This window comes from Phyllostomus hastatus, unplaced genomic scaffold (genome assembly GCF_019186645.2).
Source record: "Phyllostomus hastatus isolate PE091 unplaced genomic scaffold, TTU_PhHast_1.1 phas_contig_58, whole genome shotgun sequence".
In the NCBI taxonomy this organism is placed as follows: domain Eukaryota; kingdom Metazoa; phylum Chordata; class Mammalia; order Chiroptera; family Phyllostomidae; genus Phyllostomus; species Phyllostomus hastatus.
Window position 1 is genome coordinate 15,689,788 of NW_025333916.1, and position 24,998 is coordinate 15,714,785.

The window sequence follows — 24,998 nt, forward strand, 5'->3', positions numbered from 1 at the left end:
CAGATATACAGATAAGTAGAACAGAATAGAGAGGCTAGAAACAGGATGCCAAGAACACACAATGAGGAAAGAAAAATTTCTTCAACAAATGGTCCTGGAAAAACTGGATATTCACATGCAAAATAATGATATTGAATCCTTATCTCATACCATATACAAAAATCAAATAAAAATGCTTTAAGACTTAAAACCTAGAAGAAAGCATATGGGAAAACTTCATGACATTGATCTTGAAAATAATTTCATGGATATGACACCAAAACACAGGCAATAAAAGCAAAAATAGGTAACTGAGACTGCATCAAACAAAATAGCTTCTGCACGGCAAAGGAAACAATCAATAGAGTGAAAGACAACCTATGTAATGGGAGAAAATATTTTTGAAAGGGTTGTATCAGAAAATGTCTGATACTCCTGGCTGGCATAGCTCAGTGGATTGAGCGCAGGCTGAGAACCAAAGTGTCGCAGGTTCAATTCCCAGCCAGGGTACATGCCTGGGTTGCAGGCCATAACCCCCAGCAACCTCACATTGATGTTTCTCTCTCTCTCTCTTTCTCCCTCCCTTCCCTCTCTAAAAATAAATGAATAAAATCTTAAAAAAAGAGAAAATGTCTGATAAAGGATTAATTTCCAAAATATATAAGCAACAAATCAATAACAAAAATAATAGTAACAAAATAAATAAATAACCCAATTTAAAAAGGGGTAAAAGACTTGAATAGACACTTCTCCCAAGAAAGCATACAAATGGCCAATATGTATATGAAAAGGTGGTCCAATGGGAGAAACGCAAAGCAAAACCACAAAGGGATATCACCTCATCCCTGTTAGGATGGCTATTACTAAAAGAACAAAAGATAAGTGTTGGCAAGTATATGGAGAAATTGGAACACTTGGACACTGTTGGGGTGAATACAAAATGGTGACGTTCCTATGGAAAATATTATGGTTATTCCTCAAAAACTTAAACATAGAATTACTATGTGATCCAGTAATTGCAGTTGTAAGTAATTGTCCAAAATAATTGAAATCAAAGAGATAAGAGCTCCCCCATGTTCACTGCAACACTACTCACAACAGCCAAGATATAGAAGCAACCAAAGTGTCTGTTGATGGCTGAGTGGATAAAGAGTATTGTCATATACATAAAATGGATATTATTCAGCCTTTTAAAAAGAGGGAAATTCTGTGACAACATAGATGAAACTTGAGGACACCATGTTAAGTGAAATAAGCCAGTCACAAATACTACATGATTCCAATTATACGAGGTATCTAAAATAGACAAATGCATAGAATCAAGGAGTGGGATGGTGGTTTACAGCAGCTGGTGTTGGAGCTAATGGGAAGTTGTTAATCAACAGGCATAAAGTTTCAGTTAAGAAACATGAATAAATTCTAGAGATGTGCTGTACAAGATTGTACCTGCAGTTAACAATATTGTATTGTACACTTGAAAAATTGTTAAGAGGGAGGATCTCATGTTAGGTGTTCTTACTGCAATCAAATAAAATTTTATTAAATAAAAAATTAAATAAATATTAGACATGAATGCCTTTTCTTACTTCAATGTCTAGTTAGATAAAGAATATATAGTGTTGCCCTGACCAGTGTGGCTCAGCTGGCTAGGCATCATTCCGCAAAACAAGAGGTCACTAGTTCGAATCCAGGCCAGGGCACATGCCTGGGTTACAGGTTCATTTCCCAGTCAGGACATGTATGACCAATAAATGTTTCTCTCTCACATTAACGTCCCTCTCCCTCTTTTTCTCAATCCCTTCTCCTCTCTCTAAAAATAAATAAAATCTTTTTTTTTAAAAAGAAGATCTATTGTTATTCCTTCCTTGCCAGCCTCCAATCCTACCACCCACACCTGAAAAGCATTTTAAAAATCCCTAAGACATGTTGTACTTAAAAAAAAAAAACAAAAAAACTAAAATGCCACAATAAAGAATTCTCCAAAATGAAAGTGTCAGCATTTTTGACATGTAAGAACCTTGAAATCTTTAAAGTCCAAGTACTGGTAGCTGAAAGGTGTTATTTGTAAGTGACATCTCACAGATGAGGGATGGTGGGAAGGCTGGGGACGACCCTGAGGAGACACTCCCTTCCTCACTGCCCACGTTACATACACACACACCATCTTCTAACGTGGCTCTTGGAGCCCTAGAGAAAATGAGAGGAGGAGCTTAAAGGACAATAATGGGGGACCTGGAGGAGTGCAGAAATAAGGAAGTTACTAATAAAAGTTATAAAACAGAAAAGGTCACTGCCATAGATGTGGCCTTTCCATGCCCTATCTTATTCCTACTTCCCGTCTCACTTCCTTTTCTTCTCAGTTCTTTCATTTCAGCCAACTTCTACCCTTCACCTCTCCTGTGACCTTTCTGTCCTTTTCCTGGTTTTGTGGAATTTCAGGTAGCAAGACAGGTCTGCACTGGAGAAATTTAGTGTTAAGAAGGGTTGCCAAATAAAATACAGAACGCCCAGTTAAATTTGAATTTTAGATAAACAACAAATGACTTTAATAATAAGCATAGTCCATGCAATACTTGGAGTGTGCTATACTAAATGATTATTTGTTATTTATCTAAAAATTAAATTCAAATGGATATCTTGTATTCTTATTTGCTAAATTAGTTTTAGGGACTCTCCACTATGCAAGTTTTAATGTGCATAGAAATTACATGAGATTTTGTTTTAATGCTAATTGTCATTCAGTGGGTCTGGGGTGAGGCATGAACTTCTCTGTTTCCAACAAGCTTCCAGGTGATGCTTATGCGGCTTAGCTGAGGACTACCCTGTGAGTAGCAAGGACCTGGGACAGCACTGTTTAATAAAAATGTTAAGAGAGCTACAAATATAATTTAAAATTTTATACTTCTTTCACATTGAAAGAAGTAAAAATAAACAAGTGAAATTAGTTTTAATAATATACAGGATGTGGCAAAAGTAGGTTTACAGTTGTGACTATGCAAAACAGTTTATTCCTGTATTATTAATTTTTGTCATTTATTTTAATTTATTGTTGTTCAGCTACAGTTGTCCCACCTTTTTCTTCATTGTTTACCCCCACATTCCCCCAACAGTCAATCTCCCCATCATTGTCCGTGCCCATAAGTCCTCTATTCATGTTCCTTTGCTTGACCCTTCCCTTTCTTTCCGCTGTTACCCCTCTTCCCTCTCCCTTCTGGTCTTCCAGCTGTTCTTTATTTCCATGTCTCTGGTTCTCTTTTTCTCACTTATTTGTTTTGTTGGTTAGGTTCCACTTATAGGTGAGATCATATGGTATTTGTCTTTCACTGCCTGGCTTATTTCACTTAGCATAATGCTCTCCAGTTCCATCCATGCTGTTGCAAAGGGTGGGATTTCCTTTTTCCTGCAGTGTAATATTCCATTATATAAATGTACCACAGTTTTTGATCCACTCATTTACTGATAGGCACTAAGCCTGTTTCCAGCACGTGACTATTGTAAATAACATTGCTATGAACATTGGGGTGCATAGGTTCTTTTGAATTGGTGTTTCAGGATTCTTAGGGTATAGTCCAGCAGTGGGATCACTGAATCAAAAGGTAGTTCTATCTTTTGTTTTTGAGAAAATTCCATACTGTTTTCCACAGTGGCTTCACCAGTCTGCATTCCACCAATTCCTGTATTATTATTTATTAATTGTATCATTTTCCACGTGAAAAGCTGTAAACCTACTTTTGCCCCATCTTGTATTTTATTTAACTTAATGCCCCTAAAATATTATTTCAAACATAATTAATTTTAGAAATTATTTATGAGATACTTTACCTTCCTTTCCCACCCTAAGTCTGAAATCTGTTGTGTAATTTACACTTATACACATCTCAGTCCAGGCTAACCAAAACTTCGAGTGCTCAGTAACCACAGGTGGCTGGTGGCCACTTTACTGGTCAGAGAAAATACTGAACTTCTTGTCCAGCTACCAGAGCAGGAGCCCATGGACCCCCTGGTATCCCCAGCAGTGTTCTATCACACTGCTCCTCAGATCCCTGGTCAGGTGGGGTGAGAGCCCAAGCCCATTCTGGTCCTGCACTGTGACAATAATGGTTCTGTGAACACTCTGAAACCTTAGCCTTAGTCCCTTAGTGCTTATCATATAACAATCTGTCGTGGAAATATGCTTCGGTTATATTTTGGTACATGCACACATGTATACAAATTTTTTTATTTTAAATCAAGAACCATTTTAATGTATTTTATGACTTGATAATCCTAAAATTTTAATATAGCATTCGTTCTGTTGTTGAAACTTTCTCCCACTTGGTTAAAAATATTTAAGGCAGAATATTTAGTAGCTATTGGGTTTCACACATGTATTTTAGAATAGAAGTCACAGTTAAGATGTGATTGTCTGAGAATAGCTCATCTTGTGACTTTGGAGGAGAAAAGCAGAGACAAAAAAATGCTAATATGATAGCTTGTAGGCTATAAAGTAGCACAGGTGTCCAACATTTTGGCACCTCTGGGCCACATTAGAAGAAGAATTGTCATCTTGGGCCACACACTAAACACATGAATACTGACAACAACAAAAAAATCTCATACTATTTTAAGTAAATTTATTATTTTGTGTTGGGCCACATTCATAGTCATCTTGGGGAGCATGTGGCCCCCGAGCCGCGGGCTGGACCCCCCTGTAACTAGGGTGTCACCTGCTTGGCATTGTACCTGCCTGCTCAGGTGGCTGAGCAGTGGAAAGAAACCCTGAGTTTCCAAGGCTATAAGCAAACCTGCCGTTTGCTACAAGAAGATACCATTTCCACCTTTCAAGGCTGTTCACTATATAAACATCCTAAAGATATTCCAGAACAAACAGCAGTTAGTGACTCACCCACAAGATATGCAGAAAATGTACAGGCACATGCAAAATATCCCCTCAAGAGTTTCATGAGAGGACAGAAAGTTGTATGTGCATGCTGCCTTCTTTTCAACTGAAAACAGCTTGAGTTTGCTTCATTTTCTGATTTACCATATATTACTAAATAATGTGTTAATTGAAAGCTTGAATATCAAAATCTATCTTCCCATAATCATATATGACCATATGAAATTGTATTCTCATGGGGGAAAATGGATCTAACATAATTCTAATATTTGCCTTAAGGAGCATCTAGCATTTGACTGACCATGGTCTTTCTTCATCCAAATGCTCTCAGACACAAAATCACATGAGTCAAATGTTCAAATCAATTATAATGGCCTTTGCACACTGATTCAAAATCCAAACCCGTCCATCTCCTGCAAAGCCCTGCATGATGTGGCCTTTGCTGGTCTCTCTCACCTCATTTTACACCGGCCTTTCTCACCACCATGCTCCAGCATGCTGGCCTGCACTCAACTTCTCAACACCTCCCCCCATGCCAAGTTTTTTGCACCTCAGTGAATCTGCACATGTTGTTCCCTCTCTGGGTATCTCCGCACACCCCTCTAACTTTCCCTGCATTCTTTTCACTCTCATCATCACATATAACACCATTGGTACTGAGACTTGAATTTTCTTGTTGCTTATTTACATTGCATTTTTCACCAGAAGGCCTGCTCCATGAGGGCAAGGACTTGCTAATTAACCTAGAGGCTGAGATGCTGGTGCCCCAAGTGGATGCTCAATAAAAGGCTCAAAATAATATGGCATAATTAATTCCCACTTCATGCCACATGATTGTGACTCCCAGGGCTTAAATATATAGGTAACCATAACTAGAAAAATCAACTAATTCAAGTATTCCATCAAATTCAGTAGTTTTTTTGAAAGTCAAATTAACAAAACTCATGTTAACGTCACTTCATCAGCAAATGCATGGGGTGGGGACGACTCTGTGATGGGTAGTATGTGTCAACTTGACTGGGCCACAAGGTACCCAGATATTTGATTCAACATTACTCAGGGAATGTCTCTGGATGTTTCCCAATGAGATTAATTTGCATCAGTATACTGAGTAAAGCAGGTTGCCCTCCCCTGTGTGAGTAGGCCTCATCCACTCCACTGAAAATGAGAATAGAACAAAAAGATGGAGTAAGGGAGATTTCACTTTCTCTACCTGTGCTGAAGCAGGGACATTAGTCTTCCCCTGCCTTCAGACTCAAACTGGGACTGGAGCTACACCACCAGCTCTCCTGGGTCTTCAGCTTGCTGACTACAGATCTTGGGGCTTCTCAGCCTCTATAACTGCATGAGCTAATTCCCTGTAATTAATGGATGGGTGGGTGGATGGATGGATGAATAAATGTCTCCTTTTGGTTCTTTTTCTCTGGAGAATCCAGACTAATGTGGACTCTTTCTTAGGTTCAGAGCCTAATTGCCATGATTTCTATCAATTTTCATCAAATCAACCTCTTCGTTGATTAGAACCGTTAGTAAATGAACTAATTATAAGTGCTTTTGATTTAAATGTTAATGTTTCTGACTTTAGAATCCCCTTTGACTTCTCAGAACACGAATATTGTGTCGTATCAGTGCCACATATTTACATTCCTGGCTCTCAAGCTAAACTGTGACAGAAGGCCTGCTCTTTCATAAATGTGACCAGTAGATAAACACTGACAGTCACGTGCAAGATGCCAGGAACATGAGGTAAAAAAGGCCCAGTCCCTGCCCCGAAGCAGCTCCCAGCCCAGTGATGTGCAGAAATGATAACACATACAATTGCTACTGTAAATACCTTTAGAATGCTTCACGTAGCAAACCAGTGACCTTCACTTCATGAGGTCGGTGGGCATCTCTTGGTACTGGGGTCTGTGAGTTACCACAGTGCCCTTCCAATAGCTCACCTTTTGTTCTTAACATAGCTTGAAACACATTTGCAAAAGAACCTTTACTAGAAGGAATTTCTAAATAATGAATTTAGTGTAATAATAGAAGCATGGGCCAGGAAGGGAGGTTTGAGGGTCAGGGAGAACCTAACAAGCCTGGATCCTAGGGAGGAAAAGCCAGCCACCACTCGCAAAAATGTTCTCACCAGGCAGCTGCAGGGCCCAACCTCAACAGACAGGACCCTGCTGTCTACTCTCCTGTCTGCCATAGTCTTAAACCTGTCCAGGGAACGAGATTCTAAAACTTAATATTCCATTGACTGAGTAAAAGTATCTTTGTTTTCCTAGTGAGAAAAATTATCTTTCATTTCTTATGACTCAATGGCCCCAGCTAAAATATAACTCTCTTTTGTTTGGTTCTCAGCCAAGTTAGAAAAGACCTAGAGAATAACTTAATATGTATATTAAAATGATAACTCCCTTCCAAGAACTTCACAAAGGGCATCAAAGAACAGCATTGTTAATTCCCCCTAGATCCTACACAGAGGTTTAATTATGATGACAAGATTTTAAAGATAAGGCCTGAATATTAGTAAGATTATATAGCACTGCATCCATATTTTTTTAATTCCACCTTGGAACAGATATGAGAAGAAATAATCACTGTACCAAAAAGTAGGTAGAATGAGAGTATAAGAGATCCCATTCATTTTGGATGGAGGAAAAATTATGCTTAATAATTTAATTAGGTAAAATGAAGCCCTCAACATTCATCAGTGGTAGTTATACAGAGCATGTAATCATCGGTTTCACCGTAATGCTGCTTCTTTCTCACTTAAAGCTATGATTTTAACTTATCACATTTCCATAGCAACTAATGCCTCAACTTTTATAGCTAGAGCAGTAGGAATCATTTCTAACTATTCTAAATGCTCCAAAATCAATTATCAACATCATTAAAACCTCTGGCTGTTCTTTCTAGAAACCTAACTTCTACCCCATACAGTACAAAGAATTTGCACCATCCTTGACCTAAGTTCCCCCATCAACTGATCTAATGTAAAAAGACCCATTTTTCTTCTTAGTTGGGGGGGGGGGGTCTCTGAGAGAAATCTAATAATAATACTCTACTGCCCTACCTGATTGCTAAACCAACAGAAATAAAACTAGGGGTAACACAAGTGGAGACCCAAATATCACCTTTATTACTGTGAAAGGCCAGGATGGAGGGCAAAGTTTAGTGCAGGGACAAAATGCATTGTGACTTAAGCCCTTCCCCAGGAAGACAGACACAGAAGCCTGTTCTGGCAGCACTGGATCCTCAGCTGAGAAGAGAATCCCACCCAGGAGAAGCAGGGAAGCGTGCTCAGTGGGCAAGCTGGGTACCAGAAGGAAAAAGGGAAGAGCTGAAAAACCATACCTGGATTAATAAACTTCTAGCTGACCAAGGAAAAAAAAGAAGACACAGTTTACCTATATCAGAAATAGAATATGAGACATTACTATAGTTCTACAGATATTAAAAAGATTATAAAGAAATATTACAGACAACTTTATGTGCATAAATTTGACAAGTTAAAGAGAAAAATTCCTCGAAAGGCACACATTACCAAAGTTCACTCAAATATAAATTAATAACCTGCACAGTACTCCATTTACTAAAGAAATGGAATTCATAATTAAAAACCCTCCAACAACAAATACACAAGTATATATAAACACACATATATTCATGCATAACAGAATGTCCTATCAGCTGCATTAAACAATTTCAAAAACTTAAATGAAATTGACAAACTCTTAGGTAAATGACCTTACCAGATCTGACCCAAGAAGAAGTCACAGTTCTGTGAATGATTCTATAACCACGAAAGAGGTTTGGGCTATGGCTAGTTATGCTCCCACAGAGAAACACCAGGCACACACGGTTCACTAAATCTCCAAGGAAAAAAATCATCCCAACCTCACATGAGCACGTCTTGTGAATTTCAACTCAGTTTTTAACTTTGTCTCTTTTGCTTTCTTTCAGGTGTTTTTATTAAACAGGGGTATTAATATGGCCAAATTCATTCTTTTCTTCTTGTTTAGAGATATTTCCTTCCCCAAGTTCAAGAAGATATTAACCTTGTTACCTACTAAGAATTTAAATTTTTGTTGTTGGCATTTAGGCCCTCAATCCACCTGGAGTTCATTTTTGTTTTTAGCCTGAGATGGCAATCCAATTTAATTGCACAACCACTTTCTGTGCAGCTCCATCTGTTTGACAGTCCTCCCTCAATAAATTGATCTGACTTCTAATTGTCATTTAATTATATTTTATGGGAATTTGAGTCTCTTCCTGGGTTCTCTGAACTATTCATTGGTCACTTTAACTATTTCTGTGCTGATACTGCAGTATCTTACTTAGCTTCATAGAAATTTCCAAGGTCTGCGAGGGCCAGGCCTTCAGAGTGTTCTGGCTATTCCTGGCTTTTTATTCCTCCAGTTCAGTCTCGTGGTTAATTAGAAGCCTTTCCTTGCGATCACTCAACTGCCTTGCCCTTTCTCCAACACATTCATCTAACTGGATCCTACCCCAATCCCTGTTAAAACCCAACTGTCTACCCCTACACAGTCACTACACTAAATTAACCTGAAGAAGACACAAAACCACGCTGACTGATGTAACTTCAAAACTAGTTTCAAATGGGCCCTCAGAACTGTTCCACAATCCTACATCCTTTTGTCAATTTCCCTTCCCACATTTCTAGATTAGGAGGCAAAACATATGCTGAAACCTAGTCACTAATATGATGGTATTAGTAGGTAAGGCCTTTGGGAGATAAGTGGGTTGTGAGCCCTCATAAATAGGATTAGTGCCCTTGTAAAGGTACCTCAGTGTGTCAATTATATCTCAATAAAATTTGAAAAAAGAAACAAAAGTAAATAAAAGAGACCCCCGAGAGCTGCCTTGACCTTTCTGTCATTTGAGGTTATAGCAAAATGGGAATCATCTATGAACCAGGAAGGAGTCTCCCCAGACACTGAATGAATCTCCAACACCTTCATCTTGGGTTTCCCAGTGTCCAGAAATGTGGGAGATAAATTTCTGTTGTTTGTAAACCACTGGTCTATGGCAATTTGTCACAGTAGCCTAAGTAGACTAAGTCACTATCCCTCCAGAAAACAGGGGTACTAAAAGTACTTATTTTTTAAATGAGTTAACAAATGTAAGGCACCTAAAATAATACGTGTTGCAAAGTATTATTTAATGCAAGCCATTGTTATCCTAGATGATGATTTCACATCCTAACCCTTCTCCTCAAACTGCTTCTCCATACTCTCTTCATTGATAACTTTGCTCAAAAGAAAAGTTCCACGTCTTTTCATCAACAAATCTTCCAATTTACTTGCAGTTATACCCCTACACTCTGCCCTCCCTATCACTGTAGACAAATTGGTATTATTCCTGAGGTCAGCTCCTCTACTCGGGCTCCCTTCTAGTGTACTCAAGGACTTGCTTCTGCAAGTACCCTCTTTCTCTAATGAATTATCCTTTTCTTCTTCTCTCCTGGAACAATCCCATCGCCATACAAAAATGTCATAAAATCTGCCATCTTAAACAAACCCATTCTGACTCCACATCTCTCTCCAGATATAGTCCCTTTCTATTGCACGTCATAGAAAAATTCCTTGCAAAAATTCTCCATAGTTGCTGTCTATACTTCCTTCTCTTTCATAATCTATTGACTCTAATCCAGCCAGGTTTACCTCTCAATGGGATCACCCCCTGACAAAGCCTCCAATGATCTCCCCATCGCTAAATCCAAAGACAACTCTCAGTCCTCATCTTACCCTCCTTTACTTGGCTTTAGCTAAAGTATAGCATTGGCCACTCCCTCTGGGTCTATTTTGTTTCACCTGCTTCTCATCTCTATCACTGTATTGGTGCACCCAGGGCTCAGGCCTCCAACCTTTCTCCACTCTACCTACAGTCATCCCCTAAGTGATCTCACTCACAGCCCTGGCTTGCAATGCTACCTATTCATTGATGACTCCCTGAAACTCCATATGCATATATCCACCTGCTCACTTCACAGCCCTACCTGAATCTCTAACAGGTATCTTGAACTTAACACATACATAACAGAAGTCTTAATTTCCCCTTCTAATTCTGCTCTTCTCCCACTAGTTCACACTCAGTAAATAGTATGTCACCCAACTACCCAGATTGAAAATCCTAATTAATTCCTCTCTCACATTTTACAGTCCTTAGCAAATTCTGTTAGCTCTACCATCCAACAGAATACCTAATCCAATCACTTTTTTTACCACCTCCACTGAGAGTTCAAGCCATCATCATCTTTCAGCTGGCCTGACAGATTCATCTCTTACAGTTTTTTTATTCTCACAACAGCCAGAGTAATTTTTATAAAAACATAAATCCTATATCTTGTTACTCCCCCGCTCAAAACTTTCCAACGGCATTCAGTCACATGAAGAGGAAACAGTTTTCACCTTGGTCTCCAGGTTCCACCTGACCCTGTGTACCTCTCAGACCTCATCGAGTCCGACACTGCTCATTCACTGTGCTCCCCTTCCCTGGTCCTTCGGTTTTTGAAAAGCCCCAGCTCGTTCTACTTATTGAGAGTCCCTCTTCATGGAAGGCTCTAACCCATGTACGTGCCAGAATGACCCGTCTTCAGGCACTCAGCTCAAATGTAATGTCTGCATTTGACGTTGTGTTAAAGCACCCTACCCTGAATAGCCACCATCATCCGCAAGTTAGTATCACCTAACCAACTGTATCTTCTCCATTGCACTTAACATGTAAAAATATCTTTTAAAAATATTTATACACATATTCTGCCTTCTCACACCTAGAATGTAACTTTGTACCAGGAGGAAGCTTAGCTCTCGTTAGCTGTTGTATCCCTACTGCTTAGAACTGTACCTGGTACAGAGAGGGCAATTTTAAAAAATAGTGAAGCCAGAATATCAGGAAACTTATTCTACAAACGAAACTGAGGTTTAAAGAGTTAATTAAACGAATTGCCCAAGGTCGCACAACCAGTAAATGGCAGCTTTGGGGTTTAGGGACTGGTCTACCTCCAAAGCTTGTGATTTTAATTAGTACGTGTTGCTTCTGAGCAGCCGTTAAGGCCCAGAAGTCCAATTTTCCAAACTATAAGTGTAAAGCCCACACAAGAAGCCCGGATCGGCACGAACACCCTTCCCTTCCTCCTCCCAAGCAGCACTTAGCTCCGCCCCTGTGGGTTTGCCGAGAGCGCTGGCTCCGCGCCTGGAGCCGGTCGCGTGCAAAGAGTTCTGGGATTAGTAGTCCATTTTCCTGCAGTTGACGGCATTCACATAAAAAGAAATAAACAATAAATCAAATTAGGAATCTCTGAATTTCACATGAGTCAAGAAAGACGCAGATACTGGGAAGTGGTGCAAATTTGGGTTGTTTTTTATTTTTTTCCCAACTGAGAGGCTCCAGCCTCGGGCCAGGAGCTGCGCAGACAGCCGTAAGGGTCCTTGGCTGGGCGGGGCTTGCTCGCGGTGGCGTGTGTCTCCTTCCTGGCCTAGCTCTCTCTTTCGCTCAGGCCCGTGGCCCCGGCAGGATGGGTGAGTAGTGCTGGCTGGGGTTGATGTGATCACAAACGTTGGGGGCTCGGGGCCGAGCATGTGGTTAAGAGCCGAGTAGAGAGGAGGACGCCACGGGGAGAGTTGGTGAGGGAGGACTGGGGAATCGCCGCTCCCGCAAGCACGTGGCCAGAAGCCGAAGCCGCGCGTGCAGCTTAGGCCGCGGAGCTCTCGTAACTGAGGGAAGTCGGGTGGCCCACGGTGCTGCTGAGCACGGGTGGAGCCTCTGGGAAGATGTGCCCACTGCAGCGCTTGTGCCCACCTTTTAGGTGGTTCTAGGGAAACTGAGGTTTGGACCATGTACCAGGACGTAACGCAAAAGCTTACTGGCTCGTGGCGGGTGAGGTTAGTGTCTTAGAAGATGTGAAATATGACCGGAGTGCTTTTGCGCAGAGACTAAGGTAACTTTGGTTTTTAGGCAAGTGTCGCGGTCTTCGTACTGCCAGGAAGCTCCGGAGCCACCGTCGAGACCAGAAGTGGCATGATAAGCAGTACAAGAAAGCCCATTTGGGCACAGCCCTGAAGGCCAACCCTTTTGGAGGCGCTTCTCATGCAAAGGGAATTGTGCTGGAAAAAGTGTAAGTAAGAGTTCACTGCGTCTCCCTTCAAGTTTGTTTTGCAATGGTAACTCAGACAAATGCATATATAGGAAGTTGTGTAAATTCTAGGTCATTGTTTTAGCTAGTGTATTGGTCGGAAAGTCGGTAACGTGAGGGTTCAGAGATTAGGTTACCAAAGTTTTTAATTGCGTCACATTAGCTTGGAAGGAATTGGGGCGGGATTGGAGGAGAAACGGTAATATTGAAGGGACAAATCTTTGTATTAAGTGTAGGAACTGTTCCCCCATGAACTTAAGTTTTGCAACTAATCACATACTTCTACTTGAGGAAAGGAAGGCAAGGCGAAGTTTCCTGATTGGGGCTTACACCTAAGGTTGAGCCACGTGAATTTGCACTACTCACCTGTTTTGGACTTGACAAAGTGGTAATTTTGTGTGGCCCCATCATACTTAGTAGTAGTCAGTATTTAAATCCAAAATTTCTAGTTGTTGTTTCATATTTTACATCTATAAAAGGGCCAGCAGTTTCTTCCATTGTGCTGATGACATCAGGCAGGAAAAACTTGGTTGAAATCGCAAGAGTTGAGCAATTTAGGAGTAGATACAAAAGGTAGAACAACACAGTTTCTCATGAGTTTTATGCTTAATGAACTGAAATGTACCCCTTTTCAGAACACCAACTCTCTTGTGCTATTTATGTTTCAGAGGCGTTGAGGCCAAACAGCCAAATTCTGCCATCAGGAAGTGTGTCAGGGTCCAGCTGATCAAGAATGGCAAAAAAATCACGGCCTTTGTCCCCAATGATGGTTGTTTGAATTTTATTGAGGTAAGTGTTTCAGTCTGTTGTAGTTTCTATTCCTGGGGTGGTTTCCCCATTTGTTTGTTTAATGAGTATTTTTAGTGATTGCCACTGACACCAGAATAAACTGTCGTTTTATTCCAGGAAAATGATGAAGTTCTGGTTGCTGGATTTGGTCGAAAAGGTCATGCTGTTGGTGACATTCCTGGAGTTCGCTTTAAGGTTGTCAAAGTAGCCAATGTCTCTCTTTTGGCCTTATACAAAGGCAAGAAGGAAAGACCAAGATCATAAGTTTGATGGTGAAAACCCAGTAGTAATAAATTTTCATATGCTTAGAATGTGTTTGTGTCTGTCTTTTATAAAGTATGATTTACCAATTCTAGAGATTGGGGAAATAGTTAATTCAGAATTCTCTAGAATAAGTGGGTTATTACAAAGTTCCCCCACGCCCTGTACAGAGGGCTCTAAAAAAAATTAACTGAGCTAGTGGGAATCACCTTGGGAACCCTTGAATACATCTTCCTGGGATCCAGTGTGATAAATGGTATACTCAAGTTGCTCCCTGCTCTGGTCTTTTCAAATACATAGGTCAGTATCTGTGTTGTGGGTTCTGCCACTGTGACAGCAAAACTTAAGCATTGAATGATTTAATGGAAGGGCATGCCAGGCAAATTAAGGCATAGAAGGAAACACTTGTTCACGGGAAGACCAGGGGTGCAAAGGTTAGAGTGTTCTGAGCCTGTCAGTGACTGGTAGACTCGACTTACAGGAACGACGTAAAGGAAGTGATTGGGTGGTAGTGGTTGTCAAGGTGGGTTGTGTTTTGATAATTGCTGATGCTGGTGTTGGGTGCATGGGAGTTTACTGTCCACAAGTTGTTTTAAGGGAAAACAAAATATCACCTGGAATGAGGCTTGTTAGCCTTAAGTCTGATTTGAGAAACTGCTATTGGTAGCAATAGTAAATACGGGGTATTTTGCTCTTTGACCAAAGCCTAGTGTTAGGTTAGGTTAGGTTTCTGGTTTGGGGAAAATGTTTGATTTCCCATAAGATCAAGGTCTTAAAAGTGGCGCTATCTCACCTCCTTTGCTGAAACCTGCCCCCCTCGTCCAGCTTGAGGAGGTGCAGGTGCGGCACTTGCTGCTGTCTTAACACACTTGTTCATCCTTGTCAAAGATGATTGTGTGGTGGTCTGCCTGTCCACGACTGGGAAGAGGCTGCTTTTTAATGGGAATATTTGACAGCATTATGTAAATACATAAACTATTGATACCTTTTTAAAAAAAGATTTTATTTTTAGGGAAGGGAGGGAGAAAGACTGGGAGAGAAACAATGTGTGGTTGCTTCTCAGGTGCCCCTCACTGGGGACCTGGCCTGCAACCCAGGCATGTTCTGCAACTGGGAATGGAAATGGTGACCCTTTGATTCACAGGCCCACGCTCTATGCACTGAGCTACACTAGCGGGAGCAAATTTGATACTTTTAAAAAGGGTAATTAGGTTGGCTGTGTTTGGTTTCCATCTCAGCACTTCCCAGTGTGTGTCGTTGCATGTGGTATTCATTTCCCAAGTCTGACCAGATGTTTTTGGATTGGCGTACCTGACCCAACCCTGAAGATCCCAGGCTTTGCTCACCTGGCCTGCACCAGAAAAGGCCTGGAGGGCCACAGGTGGGGGTCAAGGGTGGGCAATACTGGTGAGCTCACAGGCACTGCTGGAAGGAGGTGTCCCTGCCAGGTAGAGAGACGGTGAGGCAACATCTGCCTTCCTGCAGCCTGTGGAGCTCTGCAGGGTTGAGACCTCAGTCAGACCTGTAAGGAAACGTGCCCAGAAGGAAGTAAGACACTCTGCAACAATGGTTCATACTTGTCTCTCAGGTACACCCACAATGCATGTTTTCATATGACTAAATGACAGACACGAGCCCACAACACCCCCGGCACCACAGACCCAAAGTGCTTAAAGCTGACCTTGATTCTTTCTACCCCATGCTTTCCTCCCGCCCAAAACCTGACTCACCCACCACCTGTGACCTGCGTGTGCACCCACACCCACCTTGGATCCAGCACAAAGGGTGCTGGCATTGTGCTGTGCTCCACTGGATGCAGCCGGCTGCAAAGTGAGAATGAGGCACTCGTCTTGGGTGCAAAATCTAAGCAAAATCTCAGCTTTTTTTTTGTAGAAATACAAATATTAATTTAAAATGTATATGAAAAGGCAAAGGTACTAGAATAGCAAAAACAATATTAAAGAATAAAGATGGAGGAATCATCTTTAAAACCTCTTAAGAATTTGTAGCTACAGTAATCCAGAAGGTGTGGTGTTAGAGACAGATTAATAAGATATTGCATAGACACATATGACCAACTGAGTTTTGTTGGCAATACAAAAGCAATTCAATGGAAGAAGGTAGTCTTTTCAATGAATAATGTGGATTTGGACTTGGAAAAAAGGACCTCAAAATCTCAGAGCTTACGCAAAAATTAAGTGTATTACATATGTGAATGTAAAACATAAAGCTATAGAACTTGTAGGAAAAAAAGCCATCTTGACTTCATGGGGTTAGGTTCAGGGTTCTTAGACATTACGCTAAAAGCACATTCTAAAGACAAAAAAAAAACTATATATAAAGCACTCTACCCTTAAAAGTAGGAAAACATGCCCTGGCTGGTGTAGCTCAGTGGATTGAGCTCGGGCTGTGAACCAGTGTCACAGGTTTGATTCCCAGTCAGGGCACATGCCTGGGTTGCAGGCCACGGCCCCCAGCAAATGCACATTGATGTTTCTCTTTCTCCCTCCCTTCCCTCTCTAAAAATAAATAAATAAAATCTTTTAAAAAAGAGAGACATTGAAAAAAAAGTAGGAAAACAAATAATCCTGTTACAAAACGGGCAAATGAACAGATACTTCACCCAAGAGATGACAAGCATATGAAAAGATCAACATCATTAGGAAAAGACAAATTAAAATCATATGGAAGTTAACTATACACCCATCAAAATAGCTGGAATTAAAAATACCGACCAAGCCACGTACTGGAGAGACTGGAACAACTGGATCTCACCCACTGTGGGAATATAAAATAGTAGTCACTCTGGAAACATGCAACGATTTCCTATGAAGTTAAACGTATGATCCAGTAATTGTACTCCTATGCAGTTACCATACAGAAATGAAATATCTCCCCACACAAAATCCTGTACAAGCGTATTCATGGCAGCTTTATTTGGGATAGCTAAGAAATGATAATAGTGGTACATCCATAAATGAAATATTAGTCAAAAAAGACACTTGTTGCATGCAACAACTTCTATCAGTCTCAGCGGTATTATGCTAAGTACAAAACGCTAATCTGAAAAGATTACATACATCCTATATTATTTCATGTACATAAAACCTCAGAATGATAAAGATACAGTAATAGAGACCAGGTCACTGGTTGCCAGGGATCGAGGATGGGGATAGAGTCAAACCATAAAAGGGTAGAGGGAGGGAGTTTCTTCATGGTGACAAAGAGTTCCAAGTCCAAACTGTGGTGGTGTACACACAAATCAATACCTGTGATGGGACTGCATGGCACTATACACCAAAAGAGTGCATATAAACGCTGGTGAAATTCAAGTGAGGTCTTTAGTTAGCGGTGGTGTTCCAATGTCAGTTTCCTGGTGTTGTCAATGTGCTCTGGTTGTCCAAGATTGGCGTCTTTGGGAAAGCTGGTGAAGGTTATACATCAACTATACCATTTTTGCAACTTCGTGTGAGTCTTAAATTATTTATAAATTTAAACTTTTCAAAAACTTGTGAATGAGTAGTTAATTTGTTGCCTCTCATATTTGCCTGGCAAAGCGCAAACAAATCAGAAACCGATAGAGCAGAAAGAGCCTGGAGATTACTCAGTCCAGTGGTTCCCAAATTGAGGGAACATCAGAATTCCCTAGGCATCTGTTAGATTATTGATTCTCCCAGTCTTCCAGGGTATTTCAAGAGAAATCAGTCTTTCAACTCTCAGGCCATCCTTACGTAGTTTAGTCATCTCCTCCTTTTCCCCACGTTATGGGGACGGGGCGGGGGCGGGGCAGGGAGAAGGGACAATCAGCACACTACTGCTGATCTTATCCAGCCTCCTCATCTTGTAAGAAGTCCAAAAATGGTAGTTCTTGAGTACTTTTTAAAATAATTTGCCCAGAGTAATTGGCACAGCTAAGGTCAGAGCAGTAGTCTGTCCTCTAAATGAGACTCCTGTCGGAGACCCACCCCACTACAAAACTGCCTTGCTTTCAACAGGTGCCTCTTTAGCCAGTTAAGGTACAAATTAATGCTGGGTATTTGGTATGAGTTTTTGTTTTGTTCCTTTTGAAGGAAAGACGGGTAGTATAATATGATTAACAAATTTTCTCAGTGTTTATATAGAAATAAACACTCTTAGTGATGTTCTGAAAAAATATTAAACTCTACTAGGGAAATACACAATGCCTCAGATGGCACAGCCACCGACCAGCAGTGACCGTGGAATGCTGCAGATGGCTCGAAACACGAGAAAAACATACACAGAGACAACCAGGTCCTGTGGGGAAATAGGGACGGGACGACCACTTTCTCTAGTGGGGAGAGTCATGGCCACCCTCCCTAGGGGAGAGTGCCCCTAAAGGAGAACGCCCCTAAGGGAGAGCGCCCCTAAAGGAGAGCGCCTCATTCTCCCGCCCCAGCAGGCTTTTATTGGGTTCGTTTGCATAAGAATTCAAGTAAAAGCTCATTACTCATTGCCAGGAAGGATCAAACAATAGATAACGAGGAAGTCTGAGGGCCTACTTTGAGTCAGAATCAAAGAGCTGTAAAACTTTAAAGAACAAACTTACTTCTTCCTTGGACCCTTATCATTCAACTGAGAGCATTCTAAACAAAGCAGGTTTCACAGGATCTTACATATTCTTTCTTAGGCCTGATCACCCCGGGGAACCCGCTCTTTTCAGCTCAGAGCTGCGCTACCCTGTCATTGTTTCAGGCTTAGGTGGAACAAGGGAAGTAAGGCAGCCAAGGGAAAAGGAGATTTTCTCCCAGATGATGACGACTCAGGCTATATCACAGCCGAGGAGCGAGGGTCCACCACCCCCTTTTGCTGTAGTCCCCAAAGTCCTTCCTTGAGGGCCTCCCACGTGATCGTGCCTGTCTTAGATCGTTCCCCCCTTGGGGAATCTTACCCATCATTGGCTAACCGATCAAGCATTGGGGGCCAGGCAGGGTAAAGTAAAAGGAGCAGAAGCGGTGCTCCTGCCAGGGAGATAAGCCTGTCTCCTTGGTGACTATGGTCCAAGGTCATTCCCTCAGCTTTAGCCTTGGCGGGGGTTACAGCTTCTGATACCAGGCAGGACGGTTCCCAACACTCAGACACATGGGGATTTTTCCTTTTATTTTCTGGTAGAGCTGAGAGACACAGTTCTGATTTAACAGACATGCAAATATGAATGCGCATCTTTGTGTATATGAAGTTCCTGTGCTTCATTTCAGGAAAGTAGCAGAAGGATTCGGCCACAGTGGTCACACTATGGGTGGCGCTCCTGGAGTTTGCGTCAAGGCTGTCAGAGTCCCTGCTGTTCCTTCATTGGCTTTGCACAAAGTCCAGAACTGAGACCAATATCACAAATTACCATAAAATTTTCACTAACACCCACTTATGTAATCTTTATTTTAACCTATAAAATCTGCTTAAACAGATCATTCAAGTATTAACTCACATTTTTATGACCCTGTAGTTAGGAGATTGTCCCGGCAGGTTGTACTGAGCATTCTTAGTTTCCAGCACTGTTCCTGCCCGTGTTGTTTGTTAAAGTGCTGGCATGTCTGTGAGTGCAGACAAAGACAGAAGTAAAATAGATATGAAACATTATTGTCACAGTAATGTCACCACAGGAGTTCTAGAGCAAAGCATTGACACATTTCACAATCGACAGTTTTTAAGCATAAATTGTCTTATGGGGAAATCATTTTTAAAGTGAGACATTTGAAGGGACCCATCAGTGACAGATAACCAATATTTCCAAATATGCACACCCACAGTTGCCACCTCATGCAGACTGTCACCTGAGCCTCCAATATGTGGCGGGCATCTTCAGACATGAAGGAGCCAGTCTATGCACACAGCCCTCAGAACCTCAGCCAGGCACACTGGGCGCCATTGAAAGACCTGCCTCTAACACACTCTCCTCTGATGACCGGCAGCTTTCAAACACACTGCAGTGTCAGGGGGCTCTTCTCCCTCAGGAGAGAGGAGAAAGTCGTGGCCCCAGGTCCCCCCTTCAGATCTTCCACTTGGAGGAGTGCCAGCTCCCTCTGCAAGTCCTGGCCAAGGCCTGCCTGATTATTTGTGGTAAAAGTTACTATTGACATAAATTCTGTTCTGAGTAGTCTGCACACAGAATGGGAGTCTCTGGTTAAGTCTAGCTTTGTAAAACTTCTGTCACTGTTGCTAATTAGAAATAGAAAAACTAAAATAAATGGGGGAAAAACAGAACAAGGAGTCATGTTGTTTGGCTGGGTTAGAAGTATAGGACATGTTGAGCATATCCACATTTTCAAGCACTTTTAAATGCTAATGAGTGTATTATAATATATTCTTACTTCTTTTAGCAACCAGCCGCTATTTAAATGAGTACAGTGTGGGTAAGGTAAGCCACGTAATTTCTCACTTCAATAGCAGCTGAGGACAGTAGAGAGAAAAGTTACTTGCTGAAACACATCCATTAACACCTGCTTTAGAAAGAGTGACATGAAACATTTTTTCATCTCTTTTCCCCCCAAACAGCTTTGTGAATTTATTTATCCAGCTTATAAAAAGACTTTTTCTGTATAGTTTGACAGCTTCAGGTGCTGTGATTTGTGTGTTTTTGCAGGTGAGACCACTTTTCCCCTCCTTAGGTTCCCAATAGTTTCCAAGTATTTCCCTAGGCTTGTAATGCTAGGGTGCAATCATTGATTTTGCTCATTGTGTATTTTACACATTGTCTTATGTTTACAATTAGGTAGTTTTTACCCTGTCACTGTACCCCTCTCCTCCAGCCCATGGTGCGTGGCACACGGCGCGTGTGTTGTGTGGAACACAAGAAAACCCCTGTGACTGGGATTTGTTGAGCAGGATTCTTGATTCTTGCTCTCACATTTGTACTATAGATTTCAAAGGGTCTAGGAACCCCTGAAGCTGCAGTATTCTCTGTGATAAACACACACACACTCCTCAACTCACAATGGAGTTGAAAATGCATTCAGTACAACTACACTCAATGAAGATCATAGCTTACTTAGCCTAGGCTACCTTGAATGTGCTCAGAACACTTAATTAGCTTTCAGTTGGGCAATTATCTTGAGTTTCACCTCGGGAGTAATTGCCTTCCTCTTCTTCTCCCCAGGAGCAGGAGAGACACCAAAGGGCATTGTGTAGACATGATAGGATGTGCAAACACAAAACACAATATTCAAAAATGCTGGCAGCACAGCACACTGTAGGCTGGGTCGGTTATTTAACCTTCTCCATGGCCTGGCTGACTGGGAGCTGCTCCAGCTGCCCAGCATTGCAAGAGAGTATCGTACTTGCATATCGCCAGCCTGGGGAAAGATCAACATTCTAAATTTGAAGTACAGTTTCCACTAAATGTGGAATGTGTATTACTTTCGCACCATTGTAAAGTCAAAAATCATCCTCAAAACATGGTAAGCTGGGGACTCTGTGTGTGTGTGTTGGGTGCATGCACATGCACACGTACATTTTTCTGAAAATGCGTTCTACACATTTTTTAGATTTTCAAAGGGGTTCCTTTTCAAGAAGCCACTTACTGTTTAAATCTGTATAACAGTGAGTAGATTCAGTCACATTACATAATTTTCCATTTTAATCACAGCCAACAGTCTCGAGAAGTTGTGTGTGGTTTGACATCACTTACGAAATGTCCACAGTGTGGTAAAGATCCAGTCTGCAGAGCCTGCAAAACGCACATTTCACGTTCCACTGTGACAGCACTGGCTGCCCTGCTGAGGAGCAGTGGGCCGCGTGAGAGAAGTTCCCCGTGTCACTGGCCAAGGCAGAATCAGACAAAGGGTGTGAAGCCTCACCTTCAGGAGTAAAAGCAGAGGATAAAAATCCAAAGACTTCTTAACATCTAATAATGGCGTAAAAGGACAGAATACATCCAATAAAAAGTGTTCAAAATGCACCTGTAAAAACAAATGACATAATGGCTGCAGTTTTAAAACGTTTGAACAAATACATATAAAGTGAAGAAAAAGGGGGGATGAAATGAAGTAAACATGCAATAATTGTGGTAGTTGCTGATTCTGATTTTAAGTATGTGAGGATCATTGTACACTTTACTTTTGGGTATGTTTGAAATTTTCCACAATAATTCTCTAAATTACATGCAGATCCTAATTATTTAACTCCCTGCTTCTGGTTGTACCAGAACCAGCACTCAGTCAGCTCTGATTGGAGCAAAACGGAGATGTGGGTGATCGAGTGGGCAACTAGGAAGCCAGGGAGCTAACCCAGCACCGTGGAGATATATACGATGTTGGGAAGAAACGAAGCTGAGAATGCATGTGTTTTAGCAAGACAAGAAGAGAGAAATGCTTGATTTAATAATAAAAGCACAGTACAAGAAAATTAGTTTCAAATATTGTAGGAAATGGTAAAACAGACAGTTGGTGGGAATGCAAATTGGTATAGCCTTACTGGTGCACAGTTTAGCAACACCAAAAGTCTTAAGACACTGACTATCTTTTGATTTGTTCAATCCCTTAATAACCATATGACTTAAAAGAAACAAAAGGTAGCAATTGCTTCTGCACACATTTCTCACTGCATTCCATTCTGAAACCTCTTTGAGAGAGGGCTGTGTCTGCCTCGCTGACCACTAACTGTGTCGCTAGCACAGGTCCCAACAACACAGGAAGTGCTCAATGAATGTATGTGAAGTGTACAGTGAAGAATTAAAAATCACTTAAAACCCCCATGATAGCAGTTATTTGGCATGTTTTGATATAGAAGAAAAATTAATCATTTAAAGTTTTTTTCCAAAGAACACTAAATGACATGGGAAAATGTTCCAAATATAATGTTAAGTGGGAAAAACCCATATGTAAAGCCAAAGACAGAGGGATCCTAATTAAATATGTCGAAGCCAGGGCCAGGCTGTACAATGACATCTTAGCTGCAGTTTTCCTTGGGTGATGCATACTGAAGCATTTTTTAAATTTTCTCCTTCAAATGTTTCTGTAGTTTCCAAACTACCTATGAGGACTACACTCCTTTTCAAAAATGAACTTTCAGTTTCACAGTCTATAGATGGATGGGGCATTCCAGAAAGAGCCAGAGTTGCCTTCGATCACGTGCAGTCCAAGCTCCCACTTCCCACCCTCCTAGGTAACTAACCTCCCCTACGAGTTTGCCAGGTATCCTTCCAGACCATCCTTGTTTTTACATGTGTCACATGTGCACTATGGAGAATGTGTGGCATTGGTGCACTTTTGATATGAGAGTGTTGAGTGCATCATTGGCATCCAGTTATTTTTCCGTTTTAACTCAACAATCTTTTTATGAGAACTGCCTATTTTGATACACGGGGTTGAATTCATTCCCTTTAATTGCTATACAGAACCACATTTTATTTAGTCAGTTCTCTATTAATAAGCAGAAAAGGCCTGGACATTGTCTCTTTCTGAAGCTGTTGAAGGAGGGGGCTGAGGAGACCACCTCCCATACTGCTGCTGGTGTTGGGGAAAGAAACCTCAAAAGATGGAGTAGATGGCAGTTCCCGAAAGAGGAAAGCAGATCCGGTCCCTGGCGCCTGGAGAAGGGAGCTCATGGCAGCCTTCCCCAGGCTCAGCTATCACCCACATACACAGGTACTCCCCGAGAGTTATGGCGTACTATCAAGCACCAAGCTCCATGCTAAGCCCTAAAGATCTGGAATACATGTGTAAATAACAATGCACCAAAGGCTGTAGAGATACTGGTCTATGATTTCCTGTTAACCTATCAGAACTGCTTTGTTAAATTTGTCCCTTGTGATAACAGTGATTTCTGGGTATTTAAAAAGCTTTAAAAGAATCCAAGAAATCATCAAAAAGTCATATGTTCTATTTACTCTCATGTAAAGCTAATGAAGGAATGAAGGAATAAATGAATACATGTGAGTTTCGAGTTTTTTTTAAAACAGTTTATAAAATAGGACTGATCTCTAAAATCACTTTCAGCTCTAATGTTCTAGAATACAAAATACCTGCAATAAGGCTATATTACCACTAGGTGGCGCTATTGACACCACAAAAGTGGAATAAAAGCACGCACCGCTTGAAGGAACACTACCAAATTCAAGAATAAAAATGTGAAAGCACTTCTACAGACAAGCCTCATAAATATCCAGTGGGGTTGCTACGGGAACCTAGGCACATATTAAAGTAGCTCAGTGCAATGTGCACAATAATAGTTAAGTGCTTCTTATATCCTTCTAGCACAACCTTCAGCAGCCCACTGGTCAGCAATATAAGGTGGAAATCAGGGGACTTAGAATTGGAAGGGAGCTTATCTATTTTTGGTTTTCAAATCTCTGAATGCTCTGTGGAGTTAGAAATACAATTTCATCACAACCTAGCACACGCACATATATATCCATATATATATAAGTGTATGTGTGTGTGTGTGTGTGTGTACATATATACATACACACACAAGAATGTAGTTGAAACCAAAGCTTTGTAAAACAATAATATCCTTATATATGTGCAACACATTTTTCCTATGTATTTGTAAAATAACAGAAAATACATATTTTGGTCTCAGCCCCCAGACCCTTGGAATTTCCTGGGTCATCAGAGTGTCATTTGTTCTAATGAGGCAAGTCTTGGTGGGCTCCTGAATAGCTTCACGATGGGGGCTGATCACCAAAAAAGATCAAGCTCTGATGAGAAGCTTGGAACTTACAGTCCCATTCCCCATCATTTGGGAAGGGGTCAGGGAACAGAAGTGGAGTAAACAATCAATCACACCATGTAAGGAAGCCTCCATAAAACCCCCAAAGCACAGGGCTCAGAGAGCTTCCAGGATGGTGAACACCTCTGCATGCTGGGAGGGTGACACACCCCAATGCCATTGGCATGGAAGCTCCTGCACTTGGAACCCTTCTGGGCCTTGTCTCATATATATATATATATATAATCCATATCTTCCTATTTATCATATACTTTATTA

At 41.2% G+C, this 24,998-nt stretch overlaps 1 protein-coding gene across 1 annotated transcript; it reads left to right on the forward strand.

Annotated features, from left to right (window-relative positions):
* The first annotated feature begins 12,257 nt into the window (after window positions 1–12,257).
* RPS23 (ribosomal protein S23) lies at window positions 12,258–14,104 on the forward strand. Its single transcript, XM_045848122.1, has 4 exons — window positions 12,258–12,390; window positions 12,827–12,986; window positions 13,673–13,793; window positions 13,911–14,104. Exons 1-4 carry the CDS (start codon window positions 12,387–12,389, stop codon window positions 14,055–14,057), a joined length of 432 nt encoding a protein of 143 aa, XP_045704078.1. The 5' UTR covers window positions 12,258–12,386; the 3' UTR covers window positions 14,058–14,104.
* Window positions 14,105–24,998: the final 10,894 nt, after the last annotated feature.

Coding starts and splice junctions, on each gene's coding strand:
- RPS23 (XM_045848122.1), top strand. Junction 12,987..13,672: donor GGAATTGTGCTGGAAAAAGT/GTAAGTAAGAGT, acceptor TTTATGTTTCAG/AGGCGTTGAGGCCAAACAGC. Junction 13,794..13,910: donor GTTGTTTGAATTTTATTGAG/GTAAGTGTTTCA, acceptor GTTTTATTCCAG/GAAAATGATGAAGTTCTGGT.